Source organism: Oxyura jamaicensis, chromosome 26 (genome assembly GCF_011077185.1).
Source record: "Oxyura jamaicensis isolate SHBP4307 breed ruddy duck chromosome 26, BPBGC_Ojam_1.0, whole genome shotgun sequence".
Lineage (NCBI taxonomy): Eukaryota > Metazoa > Chordata > Aves > Anseriformes > Anatidae > Oxyura > Oxyura jamaicensis.
In genome coordinates this window covers 6533376-6558858 of record NC_048918.1, presented here as the reverse complement: position 1 = coordinate 6558858, position 25483 = coordinate 6533376, and the positions used below count along the sequence as shown (strand labels likewise).

Here is a 25483-nt window from a genome sequence, read left to right as displayed (position 1 = left end):
AACAAGTTTGATCTACTGTTCATTTTGATGTGAAGAAAAGGTAACATACCTTTTTTGGTGTCATGGCATATAATTGTGAAGCTTGTGGATAATCTTTGTATAATTTTTTAAACATTTCTTCCTCTGAAACTATACTCTTAAAATAAAAATAAAAGTTACTTAGTTATATTATATTCAGAAATCTCTTTTATTTCCCCTTAGGAATACTGCAGTATGAAAAAGAAAGTTAAGGTATCACTACGAAACCTCAACAGTTCCAATAAAAACAATGTAAAAATTCATTATAAAACTGAATATATATTTTTATATTTCAGTATTCTGCCATAAAGTTACTAATTATGTACATATAAATACATTTCCAAAAAGAACCAATGAAATAAAAAAATCACTCATAAATAGATTTGTACACAGAAGCCCACATGCCTTATTTACATTCTTAGATACATTAGTGTGCATAAAGAATTATTAACTGTGCTATTTGTTCTCAGAGTTTTACCAGGAGGTCACTATGTTCAGAGCTATCGGACTGAGCATCCAGCTGCAGAAGCACTTTTTGCTTTTTCCTCTGTTCTGAAAGCAGATTTGTGCTTTCACTTCGCATTTTATGTACTGGCGGAGTCTTTACAGTATATGTCTGCGAAAGAAAAAGATGGCATTTAAAATTACATTTTCAGTGGTAATTATGGAAATGAAAACTAAACAGACAGAATATCCAGGCAGAAAATAGAGAGATACTGTGTAACAAATATCTTTCAATTCAAAGCATGAAACAAAGATCCAAACAAATCAATTTAATTAAAAAAAAAAAAAAAAAAAAAAAGTTATTCTGTGGAAGAACCGAGTTTTATGGCACACTATATCTAATCTCTTTAAGCTCAAGAAATGCATTTGTTATTTTGAACTGTAGTCACTATGTACATAGTACAACCAACATTTAAGAAAATGCAGACGAACAAGCTTGCAGGAAAAAATCTTCAGAAAGACACTGATAATGAGTGACATCAAGAATAAGATTGTTTTGACTTAAATAGTTTTTTTCAGTAGAAGTTAAATAGAGAAATAAATAGTGGTAAAAATAAAACAAGAACAATTCACTATCATGAGTTACAAACCTTTAATAATCGACTACCCAAGGGATTTTTTGCAGGTGCTGGAGGAGATGTTTTTTTACTTTCCGTCATGTTGACTTTTACAGGAATATTTTGAGACAATATTTTTTTTACATTAATAGATGTACAGTCCAGATCTAAATGAGGTTTAGGTGTCACAGTAAAATGAGTTTGTGTTTTCTAAAATTAAAAAAGGTTTAAATTAAAAGCATTTCAATGTCTTTTGGTCAGCATGTATTATTTATCATGGAACTTAATCTAGATTGCTTATGTACATATTACCAAGTTTTAAAATTATTTAATGATAACATTAAAACTACCTTGTGCTTTTCATTTTCAGGAACCATATTTTGGGGCGTTTCTTTTGCAAAGTTCTCCAAAAGAGAGTGGTGGGATAGGTAGTAAATGTTTTATTTTCTAGTTATTATTTCACTCAAGTAAATGGAAACATTTTTGTTTATTGAAGTTAGCGTGTACCTTCACTGACTTTTTAATTCTATTTCGCATTTCTCTTGCTAGCTGAAGAATACTACGTGGCAGTCACAAAATCACAGAGTAACAGAATAGTTAAGGTTGGAATGGACCCAGATACTCTCTGGTTTAACATCCCTGCACAGAGCAGAGTGTACTAGGTTGCTCACAACAGAGTCCAGCTGGGTTTTGAACATCTCCAAGACTCCACAGCCTCTCTGGGCAACCTGCTCCTATATTCTATTACCGTTACAGTAAAAGTTTTTTTTTCTTGTGTTTGAATGGATATATTTTTTTGTACTTCATTTTCTTTCTGTTGTTTCTTGTCCTTTCAGTAGATACCACTGAGAAACATCTGGCTTCCTGTTCTTTGCCTCCTCCCCACCCCACCCCCAGGTACTTACACACACTGATAATATGCCCCTGAAATTTGTCTTGAGGATAAACAATCCCAAATCTCTCAGTCCTTTTTTTCTATGTCAGATGCTGCGATCTGTTAATCACCTCCATGGCCTTTTGCTGGACTTGCTTTAGTATGTCTGTATCTTTCTTGTACTGGACAGCCCACAACTGGTAACAATGCTTTAAATGTGGTCTCACCAGTGCTGAATATAGAAAAAAGATCACCTCCCTTGACCTGCTGGCAAGACTCTTCCTAACACAGCCTGAAATGCTGTTGACTTTCTTTACCACAAGGGCACATCCTGTCTCATATTCAACCTGTCCACCAGAACCCCAGAGCTTTTCCTGCAAAGCTACTGTCCAGTTGGTCAGCCCCTAGCCTGTACTGGTTCTAAGAGTTATTGTATCTTTCATGCAGGATTTCACATTTCCCTTTGTTAAAAACTTTATCAGATTCCTGTTCAGCCATTTATCCAGATCCCTCTGAAATCATCTGCTCTATCAAACCTCCCAATTTTGCATCATCTGCAAACTAACTAATGATGAATTCTGTCCCATCACCTATATCGCTAATGAATGTCACCAATACTAACAGTACTGGACCCAGTATCAACCCGTGTGGTACATCATTAGTGACTGGCCTCCAGTTGGAATTTGTACCATACTGACTGTAATCCCTTGAGCCAAGCAGTTAAGCCAGTTTTCAGTCTACCTTACTGTCCACTTATCCAGCCTGAAGTTTATCAGTTTGCCTGTGGAGATGTGGGGGACACTGTCAAAGCCATACTAAGCTTGAGATAAAGAACTCCCAGTGTTCTCATCTTCCAAGCCAGTCATCTCACCACAGAAGACAATCAGGTCGGTTAAGCAAGATTCCCCCTTCACATAAATCCATGCTGACTACTCCCAATCAATCACCTCGTCCTTCAGATGTTTGGAAATAGTTTCCAGGATTATTTGTTCAATCACCTTCCCAGGGGTTGAGATAGGGTGGACCAGCCTATAGTTCACCAGAACCTCTGTCTTGCCCTTCCTGAAGATAAGAATTAAATTTGTTTTTTATATCTCCTCAGGATCCGCCCCTAGTCACCATGACATTTCAAAGATAATTGAGAGTGGCCATTAAAAACTGATACTGGCCAGCTCCCTCAGCACCTAGGGTCCCACAGACTTAGATTTGCCTAGTTTGTTTAAAGATTCCCTAACCTGTTCCTCCTCCACCAAGGGTAAGTCTACCTTGTTCCTGATTTTCCAGGTCCCACTGAGTACCATAGACTTTTTTCCATGTAGTTTGTTACCAAAATTCCTGCCACATTCAGCAGCAGGTCCTGTGGAAGCCTTTCTTGCTGCCCTTCATGTCTATTGTCAGTTTTAACTCAAGATTGGCCTTGGCTTTCTTAGCATTATCCCTGCAAGCATTAACAGGTCTTCTTGTGGTTTTAATCTCTCCTTGCTCCCCTCACACTTACCTACTCAGGGGTAATGTAAAACATTCACAACCACCAGAAATTATACTTCAGAGAGCATCAAGCTCTCATTTCAAGACAGCAAGACCTGGAATCAGAAACTCATTTCACAGTTGTTGTTATAGTGCATATGACCAGGCCAAGCATGTCATCCACACTGCTACCTTAAATATGTAATTATACCTTCTCTTCAATTTCTACTTTAAGCTGCTCCTTAAGGGATGACAGTTCACTTTTCAAACATGACAGTTCACTTTCCTAAAACCAATTAGGAGAAAACAATAGAAAGGGTTAGCTATGCTTAACCTGGAAAAAAGAAAACGGTCCAAATGAGACATTATTTCATATTCATTATAAACAAATGAAAATTCCATTTGTTCAATAGAGCTAATTTAACCATAAAGTTACTATGCCGAGTGGCATTTACAATTCACTTTGAGAGATAATTCAATCACTGAAATAACACATGATTAAAGAAGTTGATTTTTCATCATTTAAAAATAAATTCAAAATAATAATAATAAAAAAATTGGTTTGATGTGTCACACACCTTCTATTAAAAAAGTCTAATAAAACCATGCTGTAAAGAATTATTCTGTAAAGGGAAACATTAGAAAAATATTACATTTTAAGTAGATGTTATAAAACTACACTTTCATGAAAGTCTGGAGGGGCTGATGACTCTCGGAACACTTCTCAAAGCTAAGGTTCCCAGAAAGGAAAATAAATAAATAAATAAAGTGATACAACTCTAGAGTTGAAGTTTTGTTTCTTTTAAAAAGAGCTGAAGTACTACTCAGAGTTACTTGGCCACAACTGTTCAAAGCAAGAACTAAAAATACTTGTGAGAAGGGGATAAAAAAATCAAAATGTTTAATACTAAAATTTTGTAACCAGACAGTGATGTTAGAACATAATGCACTATTAGAAAAAGTAGACAGAAAAGCACAGCTACTTTAGGTAAGCTCTAGAACATTAGTATTTTAATGTACATATTCAAATCTGTAAGAAAATATAGTACACAGAAATTGGTGAGTTGTTCCTTACTGTTCAGTCACATTAAATCAGATACTTAAAAAACAAGGAGCAATAAATAGGAAAAAATCTAATATTACATTTATAATTATATTACCCTTTTAGGACAGCAAGCCCTCCATTTAATTATTCAGTGCTCAAGAGTATGCCTTACCAAAGTTTTTTTCAAGGACAACTGCTCTTGCTCTTTTATCTTACATAGCTTTAACTCTGTATCTTTTTCTTCAACCATTTTATCGTATTCATGCTGTGTTAAAAATAATTTTAAAAATGTTATTTGACTAAATGTTACAATTATAGATCTATCTAGTCTTAAAACATTACTCTTTTTTTGAAGTTCTTCTGGAGCTTCAGAAAGCACTATGAACAAACATGGACACTTCTGCAGAAACTGTACAACAGAGAATACACAAGCAGTGTTATTTTGTGGGGCAATAGTGTTTTATTTCTAGGTAGTGTTATGCATGTTATCTGCTAAATCTACTGCAAAACACAGTGGAAAATGACAAAAATAAGTTATACTGCTGAAGTTCCCTAAATAATCTCCTCATAAAAAGAGGCCCAAACTGATACTGAAAAACATTACATTAGGACAGTATCAAATGAAGTCAGAATATAAAAAATAAAATAAAAAATCCTGCAAAGCACAAAAACCTACATGCTCCTTTTTTTCAGTCTCCGAATATGATACTATGAAAAAAAAAATGCATCCTATAAGACATCTTCAAAGGTCAGTGCCACCACCATGTCTTATCTTAAACAGTACTGGGAATTCTAAGGTGCTACTAGTTCACATCATGTTAAGATTCCCAGAAATACATATAAATTGAATTTATCTGCCAGTAAACATGCTTTCAAAATATGAACGTGAATTTACTTTTAGATGATGAAACATCAAATGTGTTAAACCTCATTATCCTAGACTCAGGTCTTTATTACTAAGTTTCACTTTCTAATTTGTACATTCTGGTTTTAAAAGATTTTTATTTATCATAGTATCACACATTAGAAATCTTACTTTGTGCTTTTCCATAAGTGCCATCATTTCAGTTATCTTGTGTTGACATCGGATGTCCATTTCTCTCTGTGTTACTGTTGTTTCATCAGCAAGTAACTTCATCTTTTCTACCTGTTAGTATCAACTTTCTTTTAATTCATGAACAACTAAGAATAACATATTAAAAAATCTTATTTACATTTCTTCCCACCTCTGTGTGTACAATCTATATAGTCTCATTTAGTGTAGTCCCCATTTGCTTTTAAGATCATTTTCAAATCCTGCATCTTTTATACACTTCATTAAAATGAGCAACTAAAATCTAGATTAAAAGTACCTCCATTCTTCCATGGCAGATAAGTGTCATTTTGAACCACAAGGCCATTTCAAGCACTCTGCCCTACCATTTTTTGATATTATCATCAAGAAAGTGTGGGCAGGAAAACACCAATATGAGAAAAGTTCTATTTTTTTTTTCTTATTCTGTACTTATATCAAGAATAGAATTTCTAGGGACAATATCCTGACAAAAAGATTTTTTACCTAGGTTCTTATTTTTAAATACATATACAAATTCTTCAACCTAAAGAATCCAGTATTCTAAAGCTTTGCTCACAGGCATACACAAGAAGTTCCATTTATGTTTATAAGACTGCTATGTAAGTGCAAAAATCTCACTGGTATAGCTTCATAAAACATATCAAGAATTGATATATTATCTTACATCAAAAAATAACTAAAAGTTGCAGTAAAAATTAACAACTCTCACCTCTTCAAGTAATTTATTTTCAGTTACTCTTTTTGCTTCAATTTCTCTTTTATACATGTCAACTGTTTCCTTATGTTGATTTTTCATATTTTCCATCTCTAGCTGTAGTTTGTTCACCTTTTGAGAATGGAGAATTATTGCTGTTACTTGTTCAAAAATAAATATGCCAATGACTTTATTTTTCATGTTATTTTCAAGTTGAGCCACTCTGTACTTTTCAGGTATGTGACTGTACTGTTTCCTATTTAATGTTTTTTTTTGTTTGTTTTTTGTTTTTTAATCAGAGAGTTGAACTTTGGTCTGAAGGTAGTTAGAAACTACAGCAACACCAGAAAAGGGAAGGCAGCCCATAATAGCAGTTCTGTGCATCACTGTCAATAAAGCAGTCCTAAAACTAGAGCTAGTGAATCACAAAGAATCATTAAGATATGAAGGAATAACCCATTAACAATCTGACAGTATTCTGCCTTTTGTACAAAGAGCCCTTTAGTATTGCTGGCATGGAATGCAAGGTAAGAAAATGAAGCATAATTAATAGTCTCCTAAGATCTGTGAGTAGGACTGTATTATGTTTATGATTAAATCTTTCAAATTGTGAAATGAAGAAACAGAATATTTATAAATAATTTATTTTCAGAATTTTATTTAATTCTGAAAAAGGATAAGCTCCTTTTAGCTGCTGATATTAATGAGAATTTGTTATGAAAAAAATAGGAAAACCCTGTTCCTAAGCAGCCACCCTAAATGCTGTATATTCTTAAAAAATATTGAGATGGAGATTTTATTTCCTGCCTTGCAAATCCATTTAAGATTTTAACATTTTTATGATATGTTTTCCTACCAAGTTTTTATTTTAATTAGTCTGTCCTTTAAGTTTCTCATGAGAATACCCTCAAAACAGTCCCCATCTTTCCTGAAGTACCCAAAAGTGGACACAATATTCTAATATTCAAATGAAGGACCTACCATAGCAGAGCACAGTAAAGGAGCTGCCTAAAGTAAGTAACAGATGCATTTCTTTTAATGTTTTTCAATGGAGTGATATCACTGAATAATGTTCGGTATACTATCAACCAAAAAACAAAGGGACTTATTGGGAACGTAATTCTTTGATATATGAAGTCTCTCTCTTACATGTCTGATAGCCCCATATCTAATTATTAGAAAATGAAGCATCTTCCAAAAATCATGTGCTTATCTCTGTAAAATCTGTATCCCAGATCCACAAAGCACTGAAGAATGTGTTGAACATGTTTTATAATGAATTACATAGGGACTTAGAAATTCAGTCTTTGTGCTTTACCCTTATCTTACATGAGACATGAATTAAACCTACCTTCCCTTCATAAGTACTTGTTTTCTTGCTTTCTGCAGTCATTTTCTTTTTCAGCACCTTGTTCTGTTAAAATTAAGTAAAATAATGACTATAACAAGTTAATAGTATTATGTAACAATTTAGCCTCATATAGTAGGTCAGAATCCTCAAAATTCTAGCTTTCAGCAAGCAAATAAATAAATGTCTTCTCATTGTAGTACAGTTCAGGTTCTAGAACAATTTTCCAAATGAAAGTGTTCAACTGCTTTAATAATATTGCTCCTTACTCCTCATGACTTTATGAAAGACTCCTAATGGGCAACAACAGAAAATAAGGAATGAGGGTGCAGAATAGGAAGAAAAACTAAGATGCATTATTCCTCTTGCCTTTGTTCTACAGAGCTTATTTATAAATAAATTTAGTCCTGTGCTGCACTACAATGAAAGAACAGATATAATAACTGATTCTAAGCAGATGATTCAGGAATTTTATTCTGGGCAAATGCTGCCAACTGAAAACGTACAGATGTCATGGAAAAAAAGAAAGTGTATGTTTTTACAATACAGTTACTGACAATTTGTCCTTATGAACAAGTCTTTTCTATTATCAGTAACTGAAATAGATCATTATGCCAAGTGTGATACCATGGATTGATGATACGATGTGCTATATGAAAATAAACTCTTTAAAGAGTTTACTATAATTGCATTTTACAAAAGTAAGAATAATTTTATAAATCAAGTAATTCCAATGGTAACTCCTTAGTTTGTTCAGACGGTAAGGTAAGAAAGGAAATGTTCAAACTTACATAGCTATATCTAAAGAAATCACACCAGACTAAAATTTTTGAATAGTATCAGTAACTTCAAAATACCAGGTTTTATGTATTTGAGACTTCTAAATATGTATTTACCTCATGTTGCAGCTCTTCAATATACTTTGTTTTATTTTCCACCTGTTTCTTCAAATTATTCAACTAAAAGAGATATTTCAAACATTAATTTATAAACTCTTAAAGATGACTCAATGCGTTAGACATTACTGTCAAAGTTCTTAAATATGCATTTGCACAGGTCCAATTAATTCCAGTGACTGAAATACATGCCAACACATTACAACGACTGGAGTTTTGACCATGCAGTACTACAAGAATTCTGCTAGACCCGTAACAAACATCAAGTTTAATAGCAGCTAACCAGATCTTCAGTGGTTATTGAGCTTATGGAGAAAAAAAAAAAAAAAAAAAGTAGATTACTGATTTAAAAAATTAGCTTGTATGAAATTACCTACGGTCCACAAAAATTTTAAATTTCCTACCTTATTGTCTAGAATCTTCAACTGCCTTTCCTTTCTTGAAATTTCATTTTCAATACTCTTAGTCTGGAATTATAATTGTAAATCTAGTCAAACCATTATCAGAACTTTTGTACTATCTTAAAGAAGAAAAATGCATAATCATAGAATTACTACTAATTACTACGTTACAATTTCAAAGCAGTTCTGTCAAAAAGAATTAGATTTATTCCCATTTTTTATTTGTATGTAGAAAAAATAAATTAATTAAATCAAGCAACTATCTCGTGCCCTGAATATCTTCTTTGAATTTTTTGATAAAATTTTGAAATCCACTGTGATGTTAAAAAAGCAGGTGTGCTTTGACAATAAAGTAAGAAAGTAAAAATATTTAAACATATTCAAACTGAAACTCATATTACTTATTGAAAGCTAATCTGGATGCTATTCATCACTAAATGGGTAAATTGAAATAATAAATAAAATTAGGTTCTATGTTTGCCTAAAATATAACAAATTTGGACTCTTAAGCTTCCATATAAAGAGTAAACATCCCAGTGAATGTTCTTGTCTTTTAAACCAGAAGAGCTCAAAATATGTATATATGGTGACTCAATTCATAGAAGCACTGAAAGAAGAAAACCGTTTTAAGACATAATATCCCTAGGTAGGGCTTTGCATAAAAAAATACGTTTTATATTTAGATTATGTCCTACAGGTAATGTTATATATGTTATATATTTCAAATGATAAAGCATATTACATTACATACATTTTCTTCACTTTCATCCAGTTTGCTTTTAATCTCTTCACCTTTCTTTGCCATCTTCTCCTTCAAAGACTCTAGTTCATTTCTAAATGCCAAATTACCATATATTAGTAAATATTTATTTAAGAATATTAACTTATTTTCAATACAGCTTCATTTAGTATTTATCCATTCTTTATTTTCTAAAAAGAGCTGTTTTGTTATCTACAACTAATATTGATAAGAATTTCATAAGATGTTCAATGGGATTATTCTTTAAATTTTGCAAAGTGACTTAAGTTAATGTCTGACCTGTACATACTTTTTGTAAGTATGAAAAAATGTTCCCCTTATATTCTGATCTGTAATAGCATAATGCTTCTATGAAATTTGGAAGGCTGCCTGTCAGGGTACTAAGCCTAACTTCAAAATGTAACATAATCAATTTCACATTTTCACATTTAATTCATAACCCATAACTTCTATTTTCATTTTATTCACAGCTAAGAGCTTAACACAGAACGGGACAGGTCTCTAAATGTAACATGAAGAAATGGTGAAAAAAAATCATAGCAATAAGTAGTACTAACTTGTAGAAACTTCTACATGGCCAACACCAACACTAAATTGCTTTTGTATAGAAAAAAGCCCATAATTTAACTACAATGCATAAAAAAGCATTAATCTAAAAAGAACAGAAAGCAACATATGAACACAACATTTAGACTAACTGTGAAAGAAGCAAACCTACTTCTTTTAACAACCTTTTTTACATTGATATTTATTTTTACTTGCCTTAGCTGGCCATTTGTTTCTTCCAGATTATCTACTAACTGCTTTGTATTTTCTTCTTTTTTTCTATCACCCTAAATAAATACACATATAAGTAAAATTCAAGGTGAGATCTTAAGCAGTATCTTGAAAGTCTATATCCAAAGGAAAACTGCACATATACCGTATTTTAAAGACAACAAAGAGTTCAGATACTCTACAAAACTATGTGATATTAAAGTTTACCATATGATTTATATTTTAAACAGAATGTTGTCCATTAAGAACAGCTGGAAGTCTACAACATACCTCATGAATTTCTTGTAATTTCCTGAGTTCTGCAGCTATATTACTTTTCTCTTGGTCCATTTGCTCTTTTTCTAATAAGAGCGTGTTGATATGCATTGTTAGTTGCTCATTCTTTAGCCTAATTTAAAATAAATGGTCAAGAGAAATAAGTATGTGCACTTAGAAAATTCATTTTAAATTAAATTTATCTGTTAAAAAATGTTACTTCCCACTGAAAAAAGTCCAGGCCTTAACCTGCAAATGCAATCTTTGCAACAAATTTAATATAGTCATAGTGATGTGAAAAGACAACAGGAGGAGAACAAAAATGAGTCGACTGTTGTATAAATATAATGGCTGTTGGCAAGAATGTAGTTCAACATCTACATCAAAGCAGGGTTAACAATTATTTCAGAAATGTTTTCTGTTCATATTAACACAACTAAGTCACAGAAATATGGGACAATTACATATTATAATATAGTACATATAATATGCAATTGTATTATAATATGTAAATGTATTATAATATGTAATAGTATATATGAGTATACATATTATATTACAATATATTATTAATATAAATATATAGAGGATATCATACAGTGTATATAAATTCAAAACTTTCATTAGAGAACATAGATCATTTTTTGTATATTAAAGTAACTTCTATGTAACACCAAAAATTATTAAACTGATACTATATTTTCAAAAATCATCATACGCCTCTCGTTCAAGATCTGCATTCAGTGTCGTAAGTTGTTCTGTATAACTCTGTTCCTTTTCAACTTTGTTAGTCAGCTGTATTTGCAAATCATTAATTTCTTTCTGCAGAAGAAGAAATGTGAGTATACATATGTAAATTACAAATCATTAAAGCTATCAGAAAAGAACTGGTGACACAAAGCTTTAAGATTAAAGAAAGCTATAGGCACTCCATAAATTAGCCAGACTTTTATCTTTACATAACACTGGTGTAACATGGTAGTGTAAAATCTTGAAATCTGATATGAATGTTAAACGTGTCCCCTGTTTTACAGTCTAACTATGCTCTGCAAAAGTACTGACAAAACTACTTTTCCATGGGCATTTAAATAAAGACGGTGTTGCCTCAGACATCATAAGCTTTTGAATGCACCTAAATATATATATATTAAAAAAAAAAAAAAAAAGAATTCCAGTCCTTGTGATAGTATAAGCACATATTTTGAATGCATTCTGAACTAAAAAGCTACTACTTTCTACAAGCCTTCTGAACTGCTCAGAAGCTGGTTTTCATTACAAGACAAGGCAAGCTTTGTAATGTGATGTAGTTTGCAATACATAAATACTTTGAATACTATTTCCTCTGAGTAACTAGTGATACAGTGTATACACTGGCATGCAGCTGATTTAAAATAGGGAGAAAGCGAGTGCATGTGTGTCAATGTACACTTAGCTTTTTAAGCACAGCATATAATTAATTTCTGGAATTTCTTATCACAGAAGGCTATAGATGCTAATAATATGAAGATGTTCAAAAACTGATGAAACTATTGGACATGGGTAAGTCTATAAACAGGTAACAAAGAGAACTGACAAGGATGTGTCCTCAAACATCCTTAATACAGTTACTGTAGGAATGTAAGGGGCATGGACCAGAGATAATAGCCAGGCTACTCTACTGCATAGAACCTTTTGCTGTCATTTTCAGAAGCAGAATACTACAGTGGGTGGACTACTGGCCCAACTGCATCAAGTTCCTTATGTTATATATATACAAGCGATAAAGTGTAACAACTATTTATAGAAAAATGATAGGATCACCCTTTATTCTGACCTCTCTAATTTGAAGAATATTTTTCATTTCTTTTCCTCTCTCCTGCAAATTTTCAACAGTAGCCTCAAGATCCTTCTTCTTCCCAAGAAGTTCCTCAACTTTACCCTGTTTAAGAACATTAATGAAACTGTTTAGAAAATTAAATTCATAAGGAACAAATACACTTGGTAAACACAAACCTCATTTCACACTTACTTTAACTGATGTAGTTTCCTGTTGGACTAGTAAATACAAGATCATAACTAAAGTCATTCTAGCTGAGCAGAGAGCTGTGGCTCAAGCTTAGGAGAAAAAAGAGGGTTTATAATCTTTGGAAAAGAGGGCGGGCCACTCAGGGGGACTACAAGGATGCTGCGAGGTGGTGCAGGGACAAAATCAGAAAGGCCAAAGCTCATCTGGAGCTCAATCTGGCCACTGCTGTTAAGGACAACAAAAAATGTTTTTATAAATACATCAACACAAAAAGGAGGACTAAGGAGAATCTCCACCCTTTACTGGATGCGGGGGGAAACTTAGTAACCAGAGATGAGGAAAAAGCTGAGGTGCTTAACACCTTCTTTGCCTCAGTCTTTAACAGCAAAACCAGTTGTTCTCTGGACGCCCAGTACCCTGAGCTGGTGGAAGGGGATGAGGAGCAGAATGTGGCCCCCACAATCCACGAGGAAATGGTTGGTGACCTGCTACAGCACTTGGATGTACGCAAGTCGATGGGGCCGGATGGGATCCACTCAAGGGTACTGAGAGAACTGGCGCAGGAGCTGGCCAAGCCGCTTTCCATCATTTACCGGCAGTCCTGGCTACTGGGGGAGGTCCCACTTGACTGGCGGCTAGCAAACGTGACACCCATCTACAAGAAGGGCCGGAGGGTAGACCCGGGGAACTATAGGCCTGTTAGTTTAACATCAGTGCCAGGGAAGCTCATGGAGCAGATTATCTGGGGTGTCATCATGCGGCAGTTGCAGGGCAAGCAGGCGATCAAGCCTAGTCAGCATGGGTTTACGAAGGGCAGGTCCTGCTTGACAAACCTGATCTCCTTCTATGACAAGGTGACACGCTTAGTGGATGAGGGAAAGGCTGTGGTCTACCTTGACTTCAGTAAAGCATTTGACACCGTCCCCCACAGCATTCTCCTCAGGAAACTGGCTGCTCATGGCTTGGACTGGCGTACACTTCGTTGGGTTAAGAGCTGGCTGGTTAAGAGCTGGGCCCAGAGAGTTGTGGTGAATGGAGTCAAATCCAGTTGGAGGCCCGTCACTAGTGGAATCTCCCAGGGCTCAGTACTGGGACCAGTCCTCTTTAACATCTTCATCGATGATCTGGACGAGGGGATCGAGTGCACCCTCAGCAAGGTTGCAGACGACACCAAGTTAGGTGTGTGTGTCGATCTGCTCGAGTGAAGGAAGACTCTGCAGGAGGATCTGGATAGGCTGGAGCGATGGGCCGAGGTCAACTGCATGAAGTTCAACAAGGCCAAGTGCCGGGTCCTGCACCTGGGGCACAACAACCCCAAACAGAGCTACAGACTGGGAGATGAGTGGTTAGAAAGCTGCCTGGCAGAGAAGGACCTGGGAGTAGTGGTTGACAGTCAGCTGAATATGAGCCAGCAGTGTGCTCAGGCGGCCAAGAAGGCCAGCAGCATCCTGGCTTGCATTAGAAACAGCGTGGCCAGCAGGTCCAGGGAAGTGATTGTCCCCCTGTACTCGGCTCTGGTGAGGCCGCACCTCGAGTACTGTGTTCAGTTTTGGGCCCCTCGCTACAAGAAGGACATGGAGGTGCTTGAGCGAGTCCAGAGAAGGGCAACAAAGCTGGTGAAGGGTCTGGAGAACAAGTCTTACGAGGAGCGGCTGAGGGAGCTGGGACTGTTTAGCCTGGAGAAGAGGAGGCTCAGGGGCGACCTTATTGCACTCTACAGGTACCTGAAAGGAGGCTGTAGCAAGGTGGGGGTTGGTCTATTCTCCCACATGCCTGGTGACAGGACGAGGGGGAATGGGCTAAAGTTGCGCCAGGGGAGGTTTAGGTTGGATATTAGAAAGAACTTCTTTACTGAACGGGTTGTTAGTCACTGGAATAGGCTGCCCAGGGAAGTGGTTGAGTCACCATCCCTGGAGGTCTTTAAAAGACGTTTAGATGTAGAGCTTAGGGATATGGTTTAGTGGAAGATTTGTTAGCGTTAGGTCAGAGGTTGGACTCGGTGATCTTGGAGGTCTCTTCCAACCTAGACTATTCTGTGATTCTGTGATTCTGTGTATCAGAAGTGTATTTCATATAACTCAGACTTCCATAACAGAAAATGGGCCTGTGTTGAGGTTTAGTAGAGTTCATATAGATCAGAGCTGATTACGTCAGGAAACATCCCTATAAGGAAATAAGAACACCCAGTCTAATAGGAATACATGGAAAATGGTGTTATAAACCCTAAGATCATTCTCCAGATTCAGACTCCTAATTGTTTTCTCTGAAAAGTGACGTATTAACACAATAGGCAATGCTTTCTAGATACTAAACACTGCAGTATGGAGGAAGCCTCACCATAATTAACACCTCTCAAACAGCAAAATAATTGCAACAGACTTGTGAAGTAAGAAACCTAGGAAATCTGTGAAATTGCTTATTAGATCCCTCATTTTGTCACGCATAACCTTTTCACAAATTCTACTGCATTTTCCAAGTGGTGTCAATTAATCCTTCAGGCTTAAATATCATATGCTGTGTTCACAAGATGTGAGCTAATGTTCATCACACCCACACACAAAATTATTTTTCAGAAAGGTTTAGGATGAGGAAGGAGTGAATACTAGGCATAATTACAAATAGGAAATCCTTATCATAGAGAGTGGCACTTGAATAGGTGTGAATGAAGGAGAAAATAACCAGAAATCTTGACATGGAAAAATAAAACAAGTAAACAGTGGAAGGAAGGAAGTCCTTCAAAGAAAACACCAAAACAGTCAAAAAGGTAGATAAGAAAGCAACATTAGGGCAGATTAGACAGTGTTTATATGGCATATAAGGTACTTACAAGGCAAGAGAGACTACATATGAAAAGTAAATGTCATGAAACTAATAAAATAAACACTTACCAGTGCTTCTGACAGCTCTTCAAGTTGCATTTCTTTGTCACATTTTAGTTTAGTCATCTCTTCTACAGCACATACAATGTAAAATTAATTGAACAGAAAAAATTACATGCATAGAAGACAACATGAAGCATTTATCCTTTCACAGTGCCCAGTTTGCAAACCTTGTTAAATTCAACTATTTTTAACTATAACCCAAATTATCACTTAATCTGAATATAGAGTAAAAAAATAAAAATAATAAAAAAAAGATTCAGAAAGATATTAATGAATATACATCTGAAGAAAACCTAATCTAATCATTCATCTAAAATAAAATTCAGAGCCTATTATATTTTCCACAACTGTGGCTTCAAGTCCTACAGTGTGGACTGTTTACAAAGCAGTAGTCTCAAAGTATTGATGCATCTACATTTTTCTGGAAAAAAAAATCTGAATATGCTGAAAAAGGAAACCACTTACTAGTAACTTTGAAATGTGTTTTCTAAGTGCATATTAATGTTATTGATATTTTTTGCAAGTACTGAAAACCAAACTCAGTTTTGTTTTGTTATCATCACAGGTCACATCTCAGCTTATTCCAGAGAAACGTTATCAGCAATTTTTGAACAACTTTATTGTTAGATTCCCTCAATACATCTATCAAACTATATTTCTCATCTATCATATCAGGGCTACAGACATACACTGCACAGTGGGAAAACAATGCCAAAGATTTGGATGCTAAGGAGTGCATATCTAAAAAACACAGGGTATCAAAACAATATTTATAGTGAACCACTGTAGATGTCATTCCACATCCAACATAGGGACAACGGAAAAGCTTAATGCAGGAAAGCTTAATGCAGGTGGTTTGTCTCTACTACAAGCTACAAAAGTAATTCTTGGAATCTATTGTTCAGCAGTATAGCACTACCTCTGAAACTGGTCTGGCCTGCTATTAGTCTTAACTGGGATAATGCAGAGAAATCAAAATGAGTTCTACGAGTATCCATGCATGTATGGCCTCACTTTTGAGTCTGTACAGCATTGCTGTTTGACTATTGCCAGATACAATGACTAACAAAGAAATCAGAGTAGGATGAGTAAAAATAAATTTAAGCAGTCCTGGCAGGTATAGGCTATGGTAAAATTATTTTTTCAAGCAACAGCTACAAGACAGGGATAATCTATTTTCAAGAAACGGAAGAAAACATTCTTATTACTATGTAGCTCATCTTCCTTCTTTCTATAAATCTTACCCAGCTCAGCAGACTTATTTGTGAGCTCCAAAGTAAGCAGTTTTGACTCTTCTTCATATTTCTTCAATCTAAGAAAATTTTAATTATTTTGTTGTTGTTGTTCAGTATTCAGCACTGCTTTTTAAAGTCTAAGGACATTAAGACAAAGTCTTACCACAGGCATTTTAAGTATATTGCTTTTCCACAGATAGATGATATATCAAAGATATCTGATATATGATTCATATGATATATCAAATGTATCAAATTCCACTTTTACAGCTTCTGAACAGCAGACAAAAATAAAATATATATGTTTGTACTTCTTTATGAAAATCAAGAGGGCAAAGATTTACTTTCTCATAGGCCAGTATCAACCAGCATAATTAAAAAAATACATTAAATTCTTTGCATTTAGACTGGTGTGTCAAAATATGAATTTCCGTTTCATCTCCCTTTGTTCTTGAGTTTATCATAGCCTGCAACTACTTAGAAGATACCTTGATTCCAGGTACCCCAAATCACTGTTTATTAAAAAACTCAGTTGTGATAACGTTTTAAAATACACATCTACAGTTCTATTCCCATTTTTAGAAAGGTTGATTTTAGTTGCTATTAGGTTCTTTGACATATATGTATTTTTTTTAAACTACAGAAGGCCTGACATACAGGAATAATAAAGATTGGTATTAAATAGTACTGTTATCATGTAAGGAAGAATATCTTCCTCACTAAATGTTTCATTATTAAAGAACTTTTAAGTTCCAAATGAGATGACCGCTCTATTAGTTAAGAATTGCATCCACACAAAATCAAACAGCGCAACCATTGGCAGGGATATCTAGTGGAAAGTATCCCTGCCCTATCCCTGCCCATGGAGGAGGGTTGGAATTAGATGATCCTTGAGGACCCTTCCAGCCCAAACCATTCTATGATTCTACAACCATCTTCAAAGTCTAGATGGACAAAAGACATACAAAAATAAAAACCAAAGTGGTTACAGCTAAGCTCATTGATGGTGACTGAATGAGTTACTACTGATTCAAAATATAAAGTTATTAAAACAGATCACACAAGATGTTTACGTTTCATTCCCAGCAGCTCAGCAATCTAGTATTTTACCCATAAAATAATTATTTGATTATAAACTGTTTAAATTACCTATTTTGTTCTTTTTGCAGAAAGCTTTTTAAATTGGAAGTAGAAGTCTTGAATTCTTCTATCATGGATGAATGCAAAGCCTTAGTTTCTTTACATTCTTCCATCTGTGCTTCTTTCTCCCGAGTGACCTGAATTATTGTTTTCACTGCAGACTGCAGTTCAGTTTCTAAGCTCTTTTGAGTAGCCTACAAAACAATTATGTCATTTCTAAACATGTCGTAACAAAGAACTACAATTGTTCCATATCTAAAAAGTGTTGGCAGTTACTTATGCAATTACTCATATATTTATATTGGAAAACTATAAACAAGCTGTACCTCTGTTTTTTGCAATGAAACTTTGGCTTCTTCCAGTTCTGCCCTCAAATACTCTTGATTGAGCTGGGATTCTTTTAACATTTCCCCTTCCAGTCCTAAGCAAAAAGATAAAAACTTACATTTAAGAAAAACAACATTTACTAAAATATGCTTGCATTTGTGTTCTACGGATAAACGTATTCCTACAATTTAATCAGTTAATTATATAATGTACTCATATAATTGTTAAAGAAAAAAACCTCCAAGATGATTATTCAACTTATTAAGTAACTACCTAAAATGTAAAAATGCTTGTATTTATAAAATTTAACAAAATGCAGTCACTCATATGTATCTGGAATAAAAATGTTACTAAATGCATCCCTGTCTATGGCAGGGAGGTTGGAGTTGGATGACCTTCAAGATCCAACCTGAGCCACTCTATAATTCTATGAAGCCTGCCTTTCCACTCCCCAGGGAAGGAGAGGCTGAAAATTGTCTCAGTTCTAAGGAACAAAGCTACTTGCATCACATACTATAAATATTCTGTAATATAAACAGCTTTTAAAATACTGAAAATCTAGTTCTAAAGCTCTAAGTTTCCTCAGCTGCACCTGACTCTAAGTTTGCAAAACTGAAGTAATATATTTTCTCCTTGTAATCTTCAAAAGCTTTCATTGCTTGACTCACTCTTAAAACAGAAGAACTCTTTGAAAATAGCTTTACTTTTGCCTATTTGCAAATATGAGATTCCATTTGAAAGCTGTAACATTCTGGGGGGTTATTTGGCTAAGATGTGGAAACATGTCTTGTTGAACAGAGAATACTACTATTTATGGACTAGTGAGCAAATATTAGATGTGGAAAACTTTACTAAATTGATTGAAAATAGATCAACTCAGTAACCATGAAAAACACTACTGTCTTGCCATGTTTACTATACAAGACCAACTGAAATGGAACAATCCTCAGAATATGGGCAGGTTGTACCATGTCCTGGTATACATCTGTCTATACTTCTGTTACGGAAAAGAAATGACAGGGTATATGACACCTTTTTAGTAGCATAACTATTTTCACACAAGAGTTTATGGAAAAGTAAGAGAAGAAAAGTTCCTCACAATGGAACTCTCGTGTCAATACAAAAACAGGGTGTAGCCTAAACCTAAAAAGAAAACCTTTATTATGAAATAAGGGCCTGTATTTTACATAAGGAGAGTACACTACAGGTCCAGTTCCCACATCAGCAGCATCTTGCTCATTTCCAAACACGAATATGACCTGCAAGGTCCCAAGGTTCTACTGCTGACTAATAACAGGATGATATTATTATGTATTCATTCTGTTTCCCATACTTCTATAGACAAATGTATTTTCATAGAATCATTAAAGTTGGAAAAGACCTCCAAGATCATTTAGTCCAACCATCCCCCTACCACCAGTATCACCCACTAAACCATGTCCCTAAGCACCACCATTTTAATATAGCAGAAAGGACTCTTACTTTTTGCTTCTTCTAAGTCTGCAATCTTATTTTTTGATTCCTGCAGCTGAGTCTTAAGGTCTTTTATTACATCATCTTTTTCACCACTCTGTATGGTAAGAACTGAAATCTAACAAAATTAAAACAGTATCACAATGGAATCTAAAAAAGAAGACAGATTTTCAACTTCATTTATGCATCATGTATGTTTAGTATACATACTGCTGTTATTCAAGTTAAATAAGGTGGTCAGGTCTTAGACAAACATTGATCAAGTCATATTACTCTGGATGAAAAAGCTCTTCAGTTCAAAATCAGAACATGAATACCAACAGACTAAAGATACAAGAACATGGTGCTTTTATATCCTTTCACAGACATGTCCCTTATTATGATAGAGCAGACTAATTCAAATTTTATTCCAAATAACACAGAATGAATAATCTGCCAAAAGGTAATTTGCAATAACAATTTCCATCCTTCCAAAATACAAATATTTCACAAACAACCAAGCACCTTTAAAACAATTATTTAATTTGATCTATCAGCAATTTATTAAAGCAGACTTTAAATATTAAAGAACTAAGATTTGTTTCAAAAATAAAGTTCTACATATTAGATTTTAATAATAAGCAAACCTGCTTGTCCTTCATACTGACTTCCAGTTTGCATTCTTTTTCAAACTTGTCCAATTTTTCTGATTCTTCTTTTACTTTTGAGAAACAGTAATATTAATAAACTAAAACATTCTCCAAGTTAAATGCAATTTCTGTTTTAAGATTGCTTTATAATTGTACAGTTATACATTTTTTTCCTTAAAAGGAATTGTTCAGGTAATTTTTGAAGTAAATTTCTAATCACACAAAATACCTTTTCTGCCAACTTTCCATAGAATTAGTTCATTACTGCATATATGATTTGATAGACTGTTATATGAAACTAGCAGAAATGCACATGTAAAAATAAGACAAGCAATTAGTGGTATAAATAAAGCAAATATTTAATTAAAATTTCTGTAGCTATATATTAGAATACTATCATTTAAATAAACCAGCTACATAAAACACGTAGTCATCTATAGACTGTACTTCACAGACAAAACTAAAAGTTCAGTGACTACTAGAAAAATAAGATTTCAAATCTGATTTATTAGTAGAAAAAAAAAATAAATAAATAAATAGTCCAGACAGCATGAGTAAGGCAGGATTCAGACCTTTGCTAAAATAGTTATGCTGCTGATGGAACAATTCATCAGAGGTAAAATTTAAACCAGAAGTAAAAAACTCTGTCTGTGAGGAAACCTAAGATGTTGCAGTGAATTTAGCTTTTCCAGGAAATTTGAAAAAGACCTATCCCAAACTAAGAGAAACTGAGGTAGTGTTAAGCCTGCTGCAAAGAAGTAGACCATACCACAAGGAAGTACGTAACTTATTTTATAGGAATAAGACTCAGGTAAGAAATAATTGACAAGAGATTGCCTTATCAAAGTGACTGAATCTAGCTGACTGTCTTCAAACAACTGTTCCCTTAAAATAAAAGGCATTTACTACTCTATTACTATGTAATGAGATTCCAGGACATAGTCTCAGAACAAGTATCAGTGTTAACAATTCACCATTCTCGCACATCCTATCTTTCTGGCATGAAACTGCAAGCAATAAAATCTAAGAAAATGGTTAAGCCTGCAACATAAAACACAGTAAATTTAATTCTCACATTTGAAACACATTTCCAATCTGGTGTTCTCTGCTTGCACACGAAGCTCTTCAAATGCCACTATCATTCTCTAAAAATAAAATTTGAAATGTACATTCATATAAAGCTATGTGCTTCCAGTAATGAATTATTTGTGGTTTGTAAACAAGCAGGATTATAAGCTTATTCATATGTGTAGATTAAAAAATTGTTAAAATCTAAAGTCAGAGTTAACAGAATGCTACTGAAAATTTAAATAATTTCAAGGATGAGATATTTTTACATGGTCCATGTTTGTAGATCCCTACCATAATGGAGAAGGAGTCATATATTTCTTAATCGCTACAACAATTAATAATTAATATTTAACAGTTATAACATGTGCTCCCTGACTCTGCTTAACATCAAGTTCATCAAAAAATGATGCCTCACATTTCTCTATTATAAATATATTAGGGTCTTATATTCCACACTGGAGTAATTATTAATAAAAATATGACTTTGACAAGACCACAGTTGCTTTATAAATTAAAAAGGAAAAAATGCTCATTTAGTCAAGGTATATTCACACCTTACACTTCTCATTTTACACAAAATTACCAGTTTCCATCATTATTTTTTGGTTTATTTTGTATCATATTCAAGACTGAAACTAATTTTCTTTGTTTATGTAACTGTATTGCATTTTACATTAAACATTTACATTAAACAAAAACACCTACTAAAAAAATCCTCATATACCTGACCCCATTCCACATCTCCATCTTTGGATATACTCAAAACCTAACTGAACACACTCCAATGCAATCTACTTTAGTTGATCCTGCTTTTAGCAGGGGAAGTTGGACCAGAACTTACTTCTCTGGAGGATACTTCCAATCTCAGTCTTTGTGTGAAATCACCAAATAAGTTAAATAGAGTACAAAGACAGCAGTTATGGCAGTCAGATAACACTATGCAGATCTGTGCTCCCAAGCAGTGTTGCATTTTTGCCAATGAATATATTATATACAGTACAAAATTAACTCTTCAAAAGCAACTGAAAATCAGACTTCCAACATCCCACATGAACCTTCTAATCATTTTATCAGAGAATATTCTTTTTATGAATAATATCTCTATGTATACATGCAACTCATCTCAAGATGCGCGTATAACTCAGATCACATGTGAGGTTTTTAGCACACTAAGTCACTTACTTCAATGTTGTTATTAAGTTCCACATGTAGTTGTCTTGTTTCTTCTCTTTCATGTTCATCTATCAAAGCAAGAATGTACCATATGGTTTTCCTTTTGCAAAATAATGCCAGCTGTCCAAGCCATTATGTTTAAGCAGCACAATGAATTTAAAATGAAATTACAGGCTCTTATTAAAAAAAAATAATTGTGCACCAAAGGTTATACAACTTGAAGAAAATGCATGTTCCATCAAAATACCAAGTGAGCTCGTCTTTTCAAATTTCCTTCCCAATTTCATTTTTTTCCACAAAGCACATAATTTTCAATCAATTTATATAGCTATATTGATTTTGACGGTATTAATGAGGTTGAATATTATGTTATCAAAAATGTTAGCATCTGCAAAACTGTAAGGTAAAGTCTAACAATGAATTTCCTTCCATCAGCAGAGATGTCCATGACCACAGAACTGTCATTAGAGAACTGTCACAATACTCCATATTTCCATCTTTCAACAATTCCAGTTTCCAAATTGACATTATTTTTCCTTTAAGAAAACAATTATGGAAGATAACGGTAAAAATGGTAAATGGTAAAAAATACAGCTATCAAGGGAGTACCGTAAATGTATACATAGGACTTTGTAGAAACAAGACTAAAAAGAGTCAGATCCCGGGTACTTCTTAAGTACCCGGGATCAAATCAGCCAAATTTTAAAGACTACTCACAGTTTTGAATGTCATATAGATTGAAACCCCAAGTCAAAAACGTATTTGAAAACCTCAAGAATGTAAATTTTGTGTCAGCTTCGTCAATTTAGTGATAAAAATCGTAGTTACTCATAGTGTCCTGGATTTTGGACTTTGTTTTCCCCCAGGAATCTATAACTGCTCCAAAAAGAATACCAACTCCAGAATTATTTTTAAAGAGATGGGAATTGTAACTAAAGCAGATCCTACTGTTTAAAAACAGGCAAGAAGTGCCACCTGATATATCTTAATATATTCAAGGTATATGGATGTGACTGACAAGTGTGACAAGATTTCAGATGTGTACTCCTCTGGCTAATCAATATTGCTTACAGTACCTAACATTTGTCATACCCGTATCAGTATTTAGACAACTAAGTTGGTCCCAGGCATGTAACATTTTAGCAAATAATCATTAACTTCAGAAAACCTCAGAATATAGCATCACAAAGTATATGTGTATTAGACTTCTGGTTTCACTTCTCAACTTTACTCTGATGCATTGAGCCACATATAGTTTATCTCAACTAGAAAACTAATTCAGAAATAAATGAAAGATTTTTCCTTCATGAATTTAAAGAAAGCTAGAAGTAAATTTACTTTCATAAATCAAGATATAAAGAGCATTTACATTTGGTGGACTTCTCTGTGAAGTGAGTACAGGTTTCCTTGAGTAGGTTACATAGATGCCTTGAAGTGCTGTTTCTAAAAAGAAGGCAAAAAATACCATATGTTGTCACAAGGATGCATGGTACTTCATACATTTATGTAGTAACAATGTGAATGCTTTCATGAGTTTTACAATTTGATAACAATCTAACTTTCCATATCAAAGCAGTTCTAAGCAGGAAACCCCATTATTTTTACAAATCTGTATTTAACTGTATTACTTACTCTTTTAAAAGATCTTTATTTTCACATATCTCATCTTCCAGTTTTAAGCTTAGTTTTTCATTTTCAAACTAATTTCATGGGAGACAGATACAAAATATATTGTTACTGAAAAATATCCTCCAATTATACTTTCAATTCAAAACACATTAAAATGTATTTCTGTGCATCCAAAGACAGAAATCTGCTTTATCTGATGTTACATGCCAACACAACTTTTATTAATTTGCACAAAAATATAATAAAAAATAATTTACAATGAACTTAAGCACTTAAAGACATGTTATCCATATATACATTTGCACACTATGGATATGCATGTTTTCTCAGAATAACCATTTTCTCAAGGCAAAAGTTAAACAACCAGATGACTTAGGTTACGCAGGTTGATGCAAACAAACAACAAAAAAAGGACCAATAAATTGTTTAAAATATGTTTTTCAGTCACAAAGCTCTCCATCACTACCAGCAAGATAAATAATGTGGATGAAGCAAGACTGCACCATTTCTTGGTGCGTGCTGAGTATATAAATATGTGTGGGCATAGTTTACACATACCAGGAGGATGAAAGCTTATTCAATCTTGAGGTTTCTGCATCCCCACAGTATGATGTGCATGTAAATAATACAATAATGGCATGTGCATTGTTAAAATATGGTAAGCAACGTTTTAAGACATAAAATATACTTTTTCCTTTTGAAAAAGTAGAACCATATGTCATTAATAACTAGTCAAATAACTTCTTTAAAGTCATCCCATGAATTGGTCGAAATGATTTCTTCAACCTCTGTAACAATCTTTAGTATTTAATTATATGAATAATACTTTCATACTAAACCAGGAAGAGTTTTATCTTTAATTTACATATTCAACATATTTTGTACAATACTGGCCTGCAATTCTTGAATGGCTTTACGCTGTGCTTCAATAATCTTTCTATTTTCTTGCAATTTTCTTTCCTTTTGCTTTAGTTCTGATTCTACAGTTAGTTTCCATTGCTTGATCTTCTCAGCCTCTTTGTAGAGTTTTGAATACAATTCATTCATTGTTTCTATATTCTATTAAAACATGTTCCACAATTTAAATCTCAAATACTATGTAATTAATAACATCTTAGATACACATTTTTCTCTTAGAAATATCACAGCAAAAGTCTTTTTTCTTTTTTCCTCACAGATGGTGACACAAACTTCTGTATACGGGAAACAAAGTTCATGTATCCATGTACTTGTATGTATTAATATACA

The 25483-nt window shown here is 33.9% G+C and overlaps 1 protein-coding gene across 3 annotated transcripts in view; it reads right to left on the bottom strand.

The window, feature by feature from the left end:
• SYCP1 (synaptonemal complex protein 1) overlaps nucleotides 1-25483 on the bottom strand; it is a 29448-nt gene that overhangs the window by 1422 nt on the left and 2543 nt on the right. The window contains exons 4-29 of one of the 3 annotated variants that reach the window (XM_035347254.1): nucleotides 25130-25294; nucleotides 24239-24306; nucleotides 23976-24049; nucleotides 22616-22674; nucleotides 21438-21507; nucleotides 20360-20433; nucleotides 19743-19851; nucleotides 18260-18354; nucleotides 17943-18127; nucleotides 16803-16870; nucleotides 15565-15626; nucleotides 12485-12589; nucleotides 11390-11493; nucleotides 10687-10804; nucleotides 10402-10472; nucleotides 9631-9712; nucleotides 8883-8945; nucleotides 8479-8541; nucleotides 7586-7648; nucleotides 6250-6366; nucleotides 5502-5612; nucleotides 4638-4730; nucleotides 3632-3706; nucleotides 1113-1289; nucleotides 497-634; nucleotides 50-136 (exon numbers count right to left, since the gene is read on the bottom strand). In XM_035347254.1, the coding sequence (XP_035203145.1) occupies nucleotides 50-136; nucleotides 497-634; nucleotides 1113-1289; nucleotides 3632-3706; nucleotides 4638-4730; nucleotides 5502-5612; nucleotides 6250-6366; nucleotides 7586-7648; nucleotides 8479-8541; nucleotides 8883-8945; nucleotides 9631-9712; nucleotides 10402-10472; nucleotides 10687-10804; nucleotides 11390-11493; nucleotides 12485-12589; nucleotides 15565-15626; nucleotides 16803-16870; nucleotides 17943-18127; nucleotides 18260-18354; nucleotides 19743-19851; nucleotides 20360-20433; nucleotides 21438-21507; nucleotides 22616-22674; nucleotides 23976-24049; nucleotides 24239-24306; nucleotides 25130-25294 (2496 nt within the window). The remainder of the gene's footprint in view (nucleotides 1-49; nucleotides 137-496; nucleotides 635-1112; nucleotides 1290-3631; nucleotides 3707-4637; nucleotides 4731-5501; nucleotides 5613-6249; nucleotides 6367-7585; nucleotides 7649-8478; nucleotides 8542-8882; nucleotides 8946-9630; nucleotides 9713-10401; nucleotides 10473-10686; nucleotides 10805-11389; nucleotides 11494-12484; nucleotides 12590-15564; nucleotides 15627-16802; nucleotides 16871-17942; nucleotides 18128-18259; nucleotides 18355-19742; nucleotides 19852-20359; nucleotides 20434-21437; nucleotides 21508-22615; nucleotides 22675-23975; nucleotides 24050-24238; nucleotides 24307-25129; nucleotides 25295-25483) is intronic. The other 2 variants (XM_035347256.1, XM_035347255.1) reach the window with 2 other exon arrangements.